Source organism: Tenrec ecaudatus, chromosome 8 (assembly GCF_050624435.1).
Source record: "Tenrec ecaudatus isolate mTenEca1 chromosome 8, mTenEca1.hap1, whole genome shotgun sequence".
Classification (NCBI taxonomy): domain Eukaryota; kingdom Metazoa; phylum Chordata; class Mammalia; order Afrosoricida; family Tenrecidae; genus Tenrec; species Tenrec ecaudatus.
Window position 1 is genome coordinate 141,352,317 of NC_134537.1, and position 15,497 is coordinate 141,367,813.

At 38.2% G+C, this 15,497-nt stretch overlaps 1 protein-coding gene across 1 annotated transcript in view; it reads left to right on the top strand.

Annotated features, from left to right (window-relative positions):
- The window catches only part of EXOC6B (exocyst complex component 6B), a 567,559-nt gene that overhangs the window by 91,977 nt on the left and 460,085 nt on the right, over positions 1–15,497 (top strand). Inside the window, exon 6 of the mRNA XM_075556958.1 lies at positions 15,051–15,255. Within this exon, the coding sequence (XP_075413073.1) occupies positions 15,051–15,255 (205 nt within the window). The remainder of the gene's footprint in view (positions 1–15,050; positions 15,256–15,497) is intronic.

Sequence of the window (15,497 nt, forward strand, 5' to 3'; positions counted from 1 at the left end):
TTTAACCAATTAACTGAGTGTCTATTATGGGCTACTTCGTATTTTTGGTGTTAGGGATGCAGTGAATCAACAATATAGAAATATTTACCCTAATGGAACTTAGCGAGTGGTGACCTAGTGGTTATGCATTGGGCTGCTAACTGCAAGATGTGCAGTTTGAAACCCCCAGCTACTCTGGAGTAGAAAGAGGAGGCTTTCTTTTCCCATAAAGAGTTATAGTCTTGGAAACTCACAGGGGGCATTTCTACCCTGTCCTATAGGGTTGATTTGAGTTGGCATTGACTCAATGGCAGTGAGATGTAACTGATTAGTCTTCTTTGTTGATATATGAATATTGTTTTATTACTGAGAGCATTGTATTTTTTACAACAATTTATTGGGGCTCATACAATTCTTATCACAGTTCATACATATACATACATCAATTGTATAAAGCACATCTGTACAGTCTTTGCCCTAATCATTTTTTTCTCCTCTTTTCTTTTTTTACATTTTATTAGGGACTCATACAACTCTTATCACAATCCATACATATACATACATCAATTGTATAAAGCACATCCATACATTCCCTGCCCCAATCATTCTCAAAGCATTTGCTCTCCACTTAAGCCCCCTGCATCAGGCCCTCTTTTTTTTTCCCCCTCCCTCCGAGAGCATTGTATTTTAGGATAGATCTATTCCTCTTAAATTTTTCATTGAAGGAAGACCAGTTAATATGACTATAGTTCAAATGTATACACTAACCACGAAAGCCAAAGATGGAGAAATTGAAGATTTTACTGACTAATGAATGCAGTTTGAAATTGGTCAAACATGCAATCAAGATTGATATTTAGTGGTGACTGGAAAGTAAAAGCTGGAAGTAAAGGATAGGTATTTAGAATACACTGCCTTGGTGGTAGAAATAATGAAGGAGAGAACTCTATATACCCCAAACTTATTTATTGTGAATAGCTTTTTTTCCTGAAAAATATAAATGGTGATGATACACATGGACCTCACTGGATGGAATACAAAGGAATCAATTTGACTCCGTCTGTGCAAAGAGATGATGGATAAGCTCAGTATCATCAGTCAGAATAAGATCAGTTACAGACTGCAGAACACAGTCAATTGCTCATATACAAGTTGAAGTTGAAGAAAATTAAAACAAGTCCATGTGTGCTAAAGTATGACTTTGAGTATATCCCTCCTGAATGTAGGGATCATCTCAAGAATGGATTGTTTGGAACACTGAGTGACTGAAGCCAGATGAGTTGTGGGATAACATCAAGAACATTATCCCGGAAGCAAAACAAAAGATCATTAAAGAGAGAAGAAAGAAAAAAAAAGAAAACAAAAATGACTATCAGAAGGGACTCTGAAACTTGCTCTTGAACAGAGTAGCTAAAGCAAATGGAGGAAATGAAGAAGTAATAGAATTGATCAGAATATTTCAAAGAGCTGTTAGAAGGCAAAATAGAATATTATAATCATGTATTTCTGAAGCAGAAAGAACTGAAAGAAAATTCAGGTCTCAAGTTGTAACACTGAAAGATTCTATGGCAAAATATGAAATGGGGCAGTAAGTATCAAAGAAGATGGAAGAAATAAACAGTCATTGTGTTGAAAAGAATTGGTTGATGTTCATTCACTTCAGTAAAGAGCACCTGATCAAGAACCAATGGTGCTGAAGGCAGACATTCCATCCACACCGAAGGCAGTGGGAAGAGAAGGGTTCCAAGAATCGACCAAATACAAATTGAGATATCTCAAAGGATATAATGCTGGAAGTGCAAAAAGTTTGGAAGATCAGTATCTACTCAGCTGACAGAAAGAGATCCATATTTATGCCTATTCCAAAGAATTCAACAGAATTTGGGAAATTATCAAACATTATCATTATCACACACCAGTAAACTCTGTACGAATATCATATAAAAACAGGTGAAACAGTACCTCGACAGGAAATTCATACAAAAATTAAACTAAACCCACTGCTACCAAGTCACATTCAACTCATACCGACATTGTGTGACTGAGTAGAACTTCCACATAGGTTTTCCGCACGGTACGTCTTCACTGCAGCAGACTGCTTACTCTTTATTCCATACAGTGAGTGGTGGGATTGAGCCCCACCAGCCTTCCAGTTAGCAGCTTGATGCTGAATTCACTGCACCACTAGACCGCGTTCCCAGAAACCCAAACCAGATTCAGAAGAGGAGATGAAATGACATCAGCCAGAATGCGCCTGGGAATGCTCCTTAGAAGTGAGGTTGTTGAGACTTTGGACCTGTTAGTAGGGAAGAGTTCATAGAGAAGCCTATACTGGTGGGCAAATCAGAGGGTCAGCGAGGAAGAGGAAGACCATCAACAAAATGGATGGACACTGGCTGCAACAATGGGCTTCAATCTGGGAACAACTGCGAGAATGGCACAGGACTACACAGTGTTTTGTTTTGTTGTATACAGGGTTACTGTGAGTCAAAATTGGCTCAACAACTAGCAAGGGCAATAGAACTTTCATATGAATGTGGAGCTTTTTCTGATGACTCAATTCAACTCACTGTCTTTAAATCGTTACCAACTCATAGGTTTCTGAGACCTTAAATATCATCCGTCTGGGAGCAGCTGGTAGGTTTGAATGGCTGACCTTGTGGTTAGCAGCCTAGTGTGTAACCCACACACCACCGGGGCTCCTCATGATCTCTAATGGTTTAATAGCTGTATACTTCACATTTGTATTATTCTCACATTTCTTTGGTTTCATGTTGTCATTTGTGCTATTCACCAATATTTCTCTCTCCTCAACCTTCCATTCACACTGTAGGATCATATTTCTGGCTCCCATTGTTTTAGATGGAGCCGTGTGATATTTTTTTGTTAGCAAATGTTATTGGGTCTATTTTGGGCTTAGCATTTAATTTTCAGTACAAAGCTCTCTAGACCAGTGGTTCTCAACTTTCCTCATGCTCAACTTTCCTCATGGTGTGGTGACCCCCCCCAACCATAAAATTATTTTCATTGCTACTTCATCACTGTAATTTTGCTACTGTTATGAATCGGGTGACCCCTGTGAAAGATTCATTCGACCCCCTAAGGGGTTGCAACTCACAGGTTGAGAACCCCTGCTCTAGGCTTTTCATATTTTGACGTGGTTACACCTACAATAATTTTCAAGGTGGTGTTCAGTACGTGAGTAACTGCAATGAGCCATGCATCCCTACAGCTTATGGTGAATATACAACATTGAAAATACATTGCTGTCCAGTCAGAGTGACCATTCAGGGTAGAATCGACTACAAATCTTTTTAGGAATAGAAAGCTTCATCTTTCCACCCAAACAGCAGCTAGTGGTTTTGAACTCCCAACTTGTGGTTAGTAGCCCAATGCATAACCCTCCAGGGTACACCAAGGACAAAGCAGAACTATCCTATAGGGTTTCCAAGGCTGTAATCTTTATGGAAGCTGGTTGCCATATTTTTTCCCTTGGAGCAGCTGGTGGATTCAAATCACAGACCTTTCAGTTAGCAGCCAAGCATTTTTTGGGATTGTTTCTTTTCCACAGGAAAACCTATCATGACTGATACAATGAGGTACTTTTGTTTTGTCTTGTTTCCATTTATTTGCTAATACAGACAATGGCACAATAAATATCTTACTCATGTCTCTTTAGATAAATATTCAAGATTTCTTGAGAAATTTTGTTTTGAAAACCTCGCTGTTCTTATGAATCATATGAGAATTTGTTTAATGTAGTAAGTGTGGGGTGGTTTCTGAGCATCTGCATTTTCTGCCACGTTCTCTGGTGGTGCCAGTTTTGTGTTCTGGTGTTATATGTATTAGAGGAGAGAAGCTGGATCACAGAAAGGGTATGCATGTTTTTGATTCTACTAAACCATGTTCTTCAAATCAGTTTGCATCACCATCAGCATTTTATGGAAGGCCCTGATCACCTCTTGGTAACATATGCATTGCCTGACTTTTTGGCATTCTAATGATTGTGCAGTGATAATTCATTACCCGTATTTTGATTTTTTTCCTTTGGTTACTAATGAGATTGGATCATGGATATTTAGATTGCCCATTTTTCTTTTCAGTATCTGTTATTTTCTTTTTGACTCAGACCCATACCACACCCTCTGCTGTCTACTTGATTCTGGCTCATAGGAACCTTCTAGAACAGAGTAAAACTGTTCCATGGGGTTCCTGAGGTGTAAATCTTTATGAAAGCATGCTGCCTCTTCTTTCTCCTATGGAACTACTCATTATATGTACTAACCAGACTGCAATTGTTGTCTTCCAATGCGTGGTTCAAAATCTATTTGTACAGTTTAATTTTTCATGTTGTCAAATAATTTTAAATTTTGAAATAGTTATATTTAGTTTATAGGTCTTAAGATTTTTAAAACGATTTCTGAGTTGAGAGTTAGTAGAAACACTATTTTGGTAAGTTGATAACATGGTGCTGCATTATCCTCAACTACACTCGTGTGATTTCTTAGAAATAAAGACATTCTCCCACATAATTGTGTTGTCGTTAGGTGCCATCGAGTTTTATCCAACCCATCATGACCCAATTCACAATAGAATGAAATGCTGCACAGTTCTGCGCCGTCCTCACAATGCCTGGCACAGTGCCTCCCCACCCGCGCCCATCCATGCCACCATGTGTCAGTCCAACTTGTAGAGGCCCTCACTCTTTTTGCCGCCCTTCCACTTTACCAAACATGATGTCCGTAGAGGGCTGTCAACCCCAGCAAATTCACATCACTAATCCTCAGACTCAACTTAAGTTTTGCCTGTTGTCATAGTTTTGCTGTGCAACAAAATAGCGTAGTTAAAATTACATGAAGCATTTGTTTCCTGTAGCCTGGAACTGTCCTTAGCCTTCCCTTGAGTTTCATGATCTGTTCACTTTCACAGATTATAGACTAGTTGTTATGTAAAATGTCCATTGATTTTTGTGTCTGGGATTTCATGTTTTGTCCTTGGCTGGAATATCACAGAAGTGATCTTTTGTCCTCATTGCATCTTGTCAGTAGCACACAAATTAGATTTTTCCTATTATTGCTGGTGTTCATTTTGATTAACAGATTAAAATAGTGCCTTACAGCTGGTTTTTCCCATTGTAAAATTATTCTTTTTTTCCTTTGTAATTGATAAAATTGTGTGGGGAAGTTTTATAGTTATAGGCAATAATTATTCTCCATCAAACTTTCAAATGATTGATTTATGTTAGAATGGACAATGTTTATGTGACATTTTATCTGTGTGCATTTCCTATTCTAGATTTTGATACAAGTAACACATACATTACTTACACTTATGTGGAATGCTTACTTCACTTAACATAATATTTTCAGTATTTGTGCCATACCATGTTTCAGAATTTCATTTCTCCTAATGGATGAATAATTTTCCACTGCATAGAAATACCACATTTTGTTATTTATCCCTCAGTTAATGAACATTTGGGTTATTTTCACTTTTGTTTTATTATAAGTATTACTGCTAAGAACATTAGTGTCCAAGCTTTTGTGAAGACATAGTTTTTCAGTTCTTTTGGGAATATACCTAGGAGTTGATTTGCTAAGTCTTATGGCAACTCTGTTTAATCCTTTTGAGGAACTGCCAGACTGTTTTCCAAAGTACATTTTCTACACCAAGGTCAATACTTGTTATTGTCTGTTTTAAAAATTTTGTTATTATTAATTTTATTATTATTATAGTTAGCCCTGGTTGGTGTAAATGATTAAGCACTTGACTATGACTACTGTCCAAAAGATTGACATTTGGGATCTACCAAGATATATGCGTCAATGACAGCTTGCTCTGGAAAGGTCACACAGTGAATACCATGTGGAGCAGTTCTGCGTTATACACATTGGGTAACCGTGAGTCAGAATTGAGTGGGCGGTACCTAACCCCAACAATGAGAAGCAGAACTCAAACTCACAGTTGTAGAGTTGATGTTGACTCATAGTGACGCTCTAGGACAGAGTAGAGCTGTTCCGAGACTTCCCCTTTTTTCTCCCACAAAGCAGACTGGTGGTTTTGAACTGCTGACCTTGTGGATAGCAGCCGAGTGTATAACCACGATGTCATCAGGGCTCCACAGCAGTGACAGTGGGTGTGAAGTGGTAGATCAGTGTTCACTTTCAGTTTTGAAAGATATTTATGTTTTCAACAGTTTTATTGGCAAGTAATTTATATATCAATCATTCAGTAGCTCAATCACTCAATCATATCAAGGGGAATTTTACAGTCATCCATTTTGATGATAAAGAATTTAAGTCAGAGTTTTATTAGCTCTTAAAATGTCATTTCATTGTCTTCTGACTTGAATAACTTTTTTTTTTTTTCACAAGAGAAAAGCTTGTAGTTAGTTCAGGGATTGTTTGCTAGCCCTTAGGAACGTTTTCCAGTCCAGTCTGTTGGGGCATCACGCCCTGGCCCCAAAGTCCACTTTCAGCATTCCCTGGGGACCTTGCCACTCCATTCCCTTGCTGTTCCGCTGCACTCCCCCAGTGATTTGCCTTGGTGTGGTGGGATCAGGTCAGGTGCAATTCCCACACTGTGTCTCCGGTGCAGTCCCCTGTATCGCCCTTAGTCACTGATTGGCATCATTTCTCATAGTGGGGCCAGCCATGTTGTTCTCTCTGTGGACTGGCTGCTCTACTCAGGAACATCATCCTCACGGCCTGGTGGGCCAGGCTGTGCTCCACTCTCTCCTCCTGCCCCTTCATCTGCTCCCGTGTGCTCCGATCAGATATGTTCATCTCCCGGAGCTGCAGAGTCAATGTCGTCCTTTGGAACAAATTCTTTTCGGGGGAGGGCCAGGAATCCACTTAATTTATGGTGCTGGGGCCAGCCTCCCAGACCTCTCCACTGGTTCCCTACTTCACGCCGGGATTTGAATAACTTTTGAGGAGAGGTTTACAAACGTTCTTTTGTATCTTTTCTCTCGAAACTTAAAAAATTCTGCCTTTATCATTTTTTCTATAACTTACTTTGAAACACTTTGGTGTAAATGTGTGTTGTGCATGTGTATGCATATGTATATGATTGTGATTTGTTTAGTTTTTTACATTTGTGGGCTTGTAGTTTTCATAAATGTCTCTTATATAAAGATATTCAGACATTTCCTCCATTTTTCTGTCTCCTCCCTTGTTTGGGGCCTTAATATACATCTGTGGTGGACAACTTGTTGTTATCTTACAGGTGACTTGAGGATTGATTCTTTACTTTTTTTCCTCTCTGTGCTTTATTTATTTACTTTTTAAACAGTTTTATTGACATGTAATTCACATACGAAGTACTCTAGTTTTTGTTTTCATTATCTATCAGTGTAATTTTTGTATCAGATAATATGATTTTCATCTTTAGAAGTTCTATTTTTGTGTCTTTTAATAAACCCAAATATATAGTCATTATATGTTTTAATATACTTAATTTGTTAATTCTATAATTTCTGGAATGTTTGGGTATCTTTCTGTAGTTCCACTACCCCCTCCCCAGTCATAGGTTAATTTGGGGGGTTCTTATTACATCTAGTAAATTTTTATTGAGTGCTGGGCATTTTCTTACATTGTTAACTGGCTGCCCTTTCTCACCCACCGGAGTGTTGGACTTTGTTTTGTCAAATACTTAGATTGTTTGCAAATCTGTTTGATCCTTTTAAGCCCCGTTAAAAATATATTCCTAGACCCACCCTCATTCCAGTAGTAGTTAAGCTTTACTAAATCAGTAAAATCTGTAATCTCAGAATAACTCAGGGTTCACTGAGCCTGCTCATCTGGATGGTTGGAATTCAAGTGTCTCCTAGTTGTGGCTGAGCCCTTCTCTCTCCTCCCTTCAGTCTCTTTTCTTTCCTTCAGTCTCTTTCTTTCTCTTTAGTCTTCTCTCCCTTCTTCCCCAAGTGGAATTCTACTGTATTTATGCCTGGTACTTAGCAAAGATTTAAGAGAACTCCCATGCAGATTTTTTTTAAACTCTGTCTCACAACTTCAAATTTCCTTAACTTTCTTGAACTCCTGTTTCTGACTAACTCAGCAAGGCTGCTAGAGTCTTTTGGGGTTTTCTCTAACTGTATCAGTAATATGGTGGCCATCTTCATGTAGATAATCTGGGTATTTATTAAACTCACCTTGTTTGTTTTCCCTTTTCGGAGATCACAGATCTGTGTCACCTGGATGTCCAATATCAGAAAACCATTGTTTCATCAATTTTAGCCAGCATCTCTATCTGTTTAACGTGGGAGGTCAGAACTTCTCCTTGCTATTTCTTTTTGGCTGGAAGTCACTCACTCACTCACTCACTCACTCACTCACTCACTCACTCACTCACTCACTCCACTCACTGATATTGAATCATTTCTGACTCATAGCGACCCCATAGGACAGGGTAGGACTGCTTCTCAGAGTTTCTGAGAAAGCCCTGGGACGAGAGCTGACCCTCTTTTTAAAATTCTCTAGTACATAAAACAAAAAACCACATCACTGAGATCAAATCGATTCTAAATTATAGTGACTCTTATATAGGGATTTTCGGGCTGTGAATCTTTATGGGTCCAAAGAGCTTCATTTTTCTCCTTTGGAGTGACTAATTGTTTTGAACCACTGACCTTGCTGTTAGCAGTCCAATGCTTCCCAACCCTGCCACCAAAGCATCTATCTCTAGCACATAGACAGGATTCCTAATCAAAGAGCATCATGATTTCTAGTCTCTAGTGCAATGATCAGGTAAGTGTTGAATTGCTAACTACAAGATTGTGGTTAAAAATTGCCAGCTGTTTTCGGGAGAAAGATGAGGCTGTCTGCTCCCATAAAAACGTATAGTCTCAGAAACCCTAATTAGAGTTACTAGGAGTAGGAATTGACTTGATGGTGATTTATTTTTTGGCATGTAGAAAGGATCAAATAATTGTTAATGATGCTATTTGATTGGAAAGGTAATCATATCTTTTCTGTGGTGAGATCTTTTGCTTTTTATACTTATCTTATTTTGAATAATTATTTTTATTTTGTAGATGAGTCAGAATTAAATTGATGACAGTGAGTTGTTTTTCTTGGCCTTTTGTAATGGTTCGTCTTCTTTCTTTTTTAAAAATCATTTTATTAGGGGCTCTTACAACTCTTATCACAACCCATACATACATCAATTGTGTAAAGCACGTTTGTAGATTCATTGCCCTCATCATTCTCAAAACATTTGCTCTCCACTTAAGCCCCTGGCATCAGGTCTTCATTTTTCCTTTCCATCCTGCTCCCCACTCCCTCATGAACCCTTGATAATTTATAAATTATTATTTTGTCATATCTTGCCCTGTACAACGTCTCTCTTCACCCACTTCTCTGTTGTCCGTCCTCCAGGGAGGAAGTCATATGTAGATCCTTGTAATCGGTTCCCCCTATCCAACCCACCCTTTTTCTCTCCTCCCAGTATCAACATTCACACCACTGGTCCTGAAGGGATCATCCACCCTGGATTCCCTGCGTTTTCAGTTCCTGTCTGTATCAGGTACAGCTTCTGGTCTAGCCTTATTTGTAAGGTAGGATCGGGATCATGATAGCGGCGGGGGGTGGAGGGGAGCATTTAGGAACTAGAGGAAAGTTGTATGTTTCATTATTGCTACATTGCACCCGACTGGCTTGTCTCCTCCCCGAGACCCTTCTGTTAGGGGATGTCCAGTGGCCTACAAGTGGGCTTTGGGTATCCACTCTGCTCCTCCCACCCCCTCATTCACTATGGTAAAATTATTTTGTTCTGATGATGCCTGATACCTGATCCCTTCGACACCTCGTGATCTCACAGGCTGGTGTGCTTCTTCCATGTGGGCTTTGTTGTTTCTGATCTAGATGGCCGCTTATTTACCTTCAAGCTATTAAGACCCCAGAAGCCATATCTTTCGATAGCCGGGCACCATCAGCTTTCTTCACCACATTTGCTTATTCACCCGCTTTGCCTTCAGTGCTTGTGTCAGGAAGGTGAGCATGATAGAATGGATGGCAGTGAGTTTTATCATCCACTTTAAAGAATGACTTTCAGGAATTTTTTTTGAAAGACCTCTATAACATGACAAGAAAAAATCATATTTGCCTAATATCAACAACCGTCTTCTCATGATAGCTTTCAGCCACATCTAAGTTATTCTGGTCTTTTCCATTTGATTTAAAGAATTATTTAAACCCCTGTTTCTTTGTCTACCTTCTTCCTTTTGTTATCTGCTTTTATTTCATTCACTTGCTTTCCAAACACATTTCTATTGAGAGGTGGACTGCATAGAGAGTGAGAGTGTAAGCAAGCATGCATATGCAAATCACCCTTAATACTTGGCCTTATATTTTTGTATAGTGCTTGGAAGTTGTCAGGTACAATGTCAAAATCTAGGTTTGGATTCTTGTGGTCACTGGATGAATAGCCCCCGCCCCCTTTTGGTGCCTGCTATGAAAGTGTTTAGTTGGCTGTCATTCTTTAACCTATCAGTGTTATGGGCACACATTAGAAATTTAGATACGTTGAAATCATATTGCTCTGTTATAGATGAACACAAGTATGGTAGAGAAAGGATAACAGGGAACTAAAACGACATTGCTTGTACAGGGAATCGTTGCCTTTTGTACTAATTAGTCTTGAAAAACGTGGAGCTATTTGGCAGACCAGATGTTTCAGCGTGCAGCCATGTGTCTCATCAGTGAACATGCTTCATGTCCGCAGGCAACATTGTTGAATTTTTCTCCTTCTGTAAACACTGTTCCAAAATATAACTAAACCCCAAAAGTATGTTTATCTTTTTGGCTTAATTTCTGACTTTCTGTCCAATCTAAAATTTCTCTCTAGAGGAATGGCATTTTATTGCACATAGCTCTTCATACCTAATTGTAGTATAAACACCATTTCTGTTTACACTAAACCATGTGAACTGTAATGTTTTTGAGACCGTAAAATTTTAATAAAATCAGCCATTTCTGACTTTACTATATGAGCACACTTATTTTATGAATGTAGGGGAAGTAAATCTTTATTTACCCAATTTATTTGCAGCAAGATTTTAATTTTTGGAATATGTGAGGAAAATATAAAACAAGTAAAACCAGTTCCTGGCTTTTGCTTTTTGTGGTATTTAGTACATGAGAACAAGAAGAGCTCCAAGTGTCTGCTCTGAAATTCATAAAAAAATTCACAATAGAGTTGTTTCCTTTTCTTTTGCCTTTTTTAAATTTAAAAGGATGGAACTGATTGTTTTGCTAATATACAATGGGAAAAGATGGACATTGAGAAATTAAAAGCACAAAGGAAAAATTATCCTCCATAATTTTGCTATATTATAAACCAAAATCCATTGCACACATTTTTGTATACATTTTTCTAGTCCATAGATTTAGGCAGAATCTCTAGTGGTGGGTTAAGCACTAGGTTGCAAACAGGTCAGTGATTGAAATCCTTCAGCTACTTCGTGGGAGAAAGTTGGGGCTGTCTGCTCCTATAAAGATTTTTGATCTTGGAGACCCAGGGGGCCAGTTCTTCTTTGTTCTGTAGGGTTGCTATGAGTCAGAATGGACTCAACAGCAGTGGGTTACATGCATATGTCTGTTTGGGTATGTGGGTAAACATGTTTATGTATAATTTCTATGTACATCTTTATAAATTTGAAAATTCCTAGGATTATACTTTTAAATCATTTTTGGTTGTTATTTGTTTGTTTTTTAATCATTTTATTAGCGGCTCATACAACTCTTGTTACAATCCATACATACATCAATTGTGTAAAGTACATCTGTACATTCTTTGCCCTCATCATTCTCAAAACATTTTAGTTCTTTACATAGTATATATTTGTATGTGTATCTGTATATATGTATTTATACACACCCACGTGTATGTGTGTGTGAGTGCGTGTGTATGTACTTAACTGGTTTCTTTTTATTACACATCTAGGTTAGTTTGTTAAAAATGTTGGTGTAAAATCAAAACAGACAACACTATAATTCAAGACCTTGGGTGGTACAATTAGTTACACCCTAGGGTGCTAACTAGAAGGTAGAAAATTCAAGCACAAATAAGAGTACCTTGATAGGAAGGTTTGGTGATCTTCTATTAAATTGGCATTCTATGACGCTCACCTTCCCGACACAACCGCTGAAGACACAGCAGGTGAATAAGCAAATGTGGCGAAGAAAGCTGATGGTGCCCGGCTATCAAAAGATATAGCATCTGGGGTCTTAAAGACTTGAAGGTAAAAAAATGGCCATCTAGCTCAGAAGCAACAAAGCCCACATGGAAGAAGCACACCAGCCTGTGTGATCACGAGGTGTCGAAGGGATCAGGTATCAGACATCATCAGAACAAAAAATCTTACCATAGTGAATGGGAGGGGGGGGCATGCGGAGTGGAGACCCAAAGCCCACTTGTAGGCCACTGGATATCACCTTACAGAAAGATCTCGGGGAGGAACGAGCCAGTCAGTTTGTGATGTAGCAACGATGAAAAATACAACTTTTCTCTAGTTCCTCAATGTTTCACCCCCCACCTCCCCACACACTATCATGATCCCAATTCTACCTTGCAAGTCTGGCTAGACCAGAGGATGTACACTGGTGTAGACAGGAACCGGAAATGCAGGGAATCCAGGGAAGATGATCCCTTCAGGACCAGTGGTGTGAGTGGTGATACTGGGAGGTTGGAGGGAGGGTGGGCTGGAAAGGGGGAACCGATTACAAGGTTCTACATATGACCTCCTCCCTGGTTGATGGACCACAGAAAAGTGGGTGAAGGGAGACGTCAGACAGGACAAGATATGACAAAATAATAATTTATAAATTATCAAGGGCTTATGAGGGAGAGGGGAGTGGGGAGGGAGGGGAAAAATGAGGACCTGATTTCAGGGGCTTAAGCAGAGAGCAAATGTTTTGAGAATGATGAGGGCAATGAATGTACAAATGTGCTTTACACAATTGATGTATGTATGGGTTGTGATAAGAGTTGTATGAGCCCCTAATAAAACGATTAAAAAAAAGAAAATGATGGAGTATGGTTTATGCTCTCACATATGGGGGTTGCAATGAATTCAAATCAACTTGCTGGCAGCTGATTGGGTTTACACATTTTTTGTACCTCTAATATTATTTTGAATTCAATCTTTTTTGGCATTTCATTTTCTTTTTTTTTTAACAATTTATTGGGGCTCATACAACTCTTATCACAGTTCATACATATACATACATCAATTGTGTAAAGCACATCTGTACAGTCTTTGCCCCAATCATTTTTTTCTCTTTTCTTCTTTTACATTTTATTAGGGACTCATACAACTCTTATCACAATCCATACATATACATACATCAATTGTATAAAGCACATCCATACATTCCCTGCCCCAATCATTCTCAAAGCATTTGCTCTCCACTTAAGCCCCTTGCATCAGGTCCTCTTCTTTTTCCCCTCCCTTCCCGCTCCCCCCTCCCTCATGTGCCCTTGGTAATTTATACATCATTATTCTTTAGAATACCTGTTTTGCTGAAACTGTTCATTGAACCCTTATATCAAGTAAAACACCTGTTTGGCAGTAGACCATGATTAGCCATTTATTGGAACTCTTGATTATAATATGCTTTATCTTTTAAGAACTTTTATAGTTTTAATGACAAAATTATATTTTGAGTTACCTTTCTCACATTAATTTCATCATATATATGTATATATACACACACACACACACACACACACACACACACACACACACCATGTGTTGGAGAATTTCCTTTGTTCAGACCTAGTTTTTAACTCAAATGTATTAACCCTTTGAATTTTGCTATAAGTAATTCTTATCAGTTTGTTGTTTCTTCTATATTCTTAATATGTTCTTTCAATACATAACTTAATTTTTTCTTATTAATCATTTTATTGGAAGCTCTTACAGTTCTTATAACAATTTATAACTCAATTGTATTAAGCACACTCGTACATATGTTGTGATCATAATTTTCAAAATATTTTCTTTCTACTTGAGCGAGCCCTTGGTATCAGCTCCTCTTTTATCCCCACCCTCCCTCACTCTCCCACCTTGATAATTTAGAGATTATTTTTATTTTCATATTTTATATCGTCTGCTGTTTCTGTGTTCATCCCTCTTGGGATGGGGTGGGGATTAAATATCCATCATTGTGATTGGTTTCCCCTTTCTCCCAATTTCCCTCCTCTTTCCGCCCTCCCCTCCCCTCATGGTATTGGTACTCTCAGTACTCTTCTGAGGGCTTTACCTGTCCTGTATTCTGTGTGTCTAGAACGCTTATCTGCACCAATGTACATGCTCAGGTCTACCTGGATTTGTAAGGTAGAACTGGGGTGGTGATAGAGCGGGGAGGAAGCATTAAAGAACTAGAGGAATGTTGTGTGTTTTGTTGGTGCTGTATTATACCCTGGCTGAATCGTTCCCTTCTGTGTGATTCTGTATCTTAAGTTTTTATCTACTTAACTTTATTAGTCTTCAAGTTGTATTCTTCCTCTTATGCTAGGGAAGCTTTTAGACTTATCAAACAAAAATATTGCTTTTAGGATTATTATTGATATATCCCTCTTTATATAGCAATATTTCTTGTCTGAAAGTCTGTTAATTTGGTTGATTTCCCGAGCCGTGATAGAGTTCTTTTTGATATCTTGCCTAGTGTACAGTTTCTCTTTTGGGGGATGGGTGGGAATATTAACCAAGCTTCCTCTGCCATAACTGGAAATTTAGCCTTGGTAGTTCATTTTATAGGATTATTTCTTGGTATTGAGATGCTAGTATTTAAACTTTCCTTTTATGTTTTTATACAAGAAATATCATTGGTAAATTTGGTGCATTCTTGGGAAAAATAATTTTTGGTCATAATTTATGACTTTTAATTTATGTATTAATATTAAATAATTGGAAATATCCCATTGGTATTGTTCTTAAACTAAGTATTAGATTTTCTTTAATGGATATAGGAAACTTGTTCAGATTAGAATTTTTGCCTTCGGTCTATATATATCTCTGATCCTAAAGAAGACTGGGTTGAGTTAAAGGTGATCTATTTCTTTTATAGGCACTACCCTGCACTTAAAACGCTGGAACATTTAGAGCATACCTATCTGCCTCAAGTAAGCCATTATCGATTCTGCAAGGTGATGGTGGACAACATCCCCAAGCTTCGAGAAGAAATAAAGGATGTTTCTATGTCTGATCTCAAAGACTTTCTGGAGAGCATCCGTAAACATTCGGACAAAATTGGAGAGACTGCAATGAAGCAAGTAGGTTTTGGACTTATGATCGGGGTTGCCCACCGGTGTTGCAAATGTTTCAGTTAAACACAGGTTTTCCTTTAGCAAGTATTTTAATTATTGCTTATCATTTTAGGGAAGTCCTTCATCTTTATGGGAACTAGTTAAAAACATTGAGTAATATCATTTTGCTCTGTGAGTTTCTACTAAATACTGTTCAATTGTAATGGTTTAAATTCAAAGAGGTTTTCCAGTTTTCAAAAATATGTTAT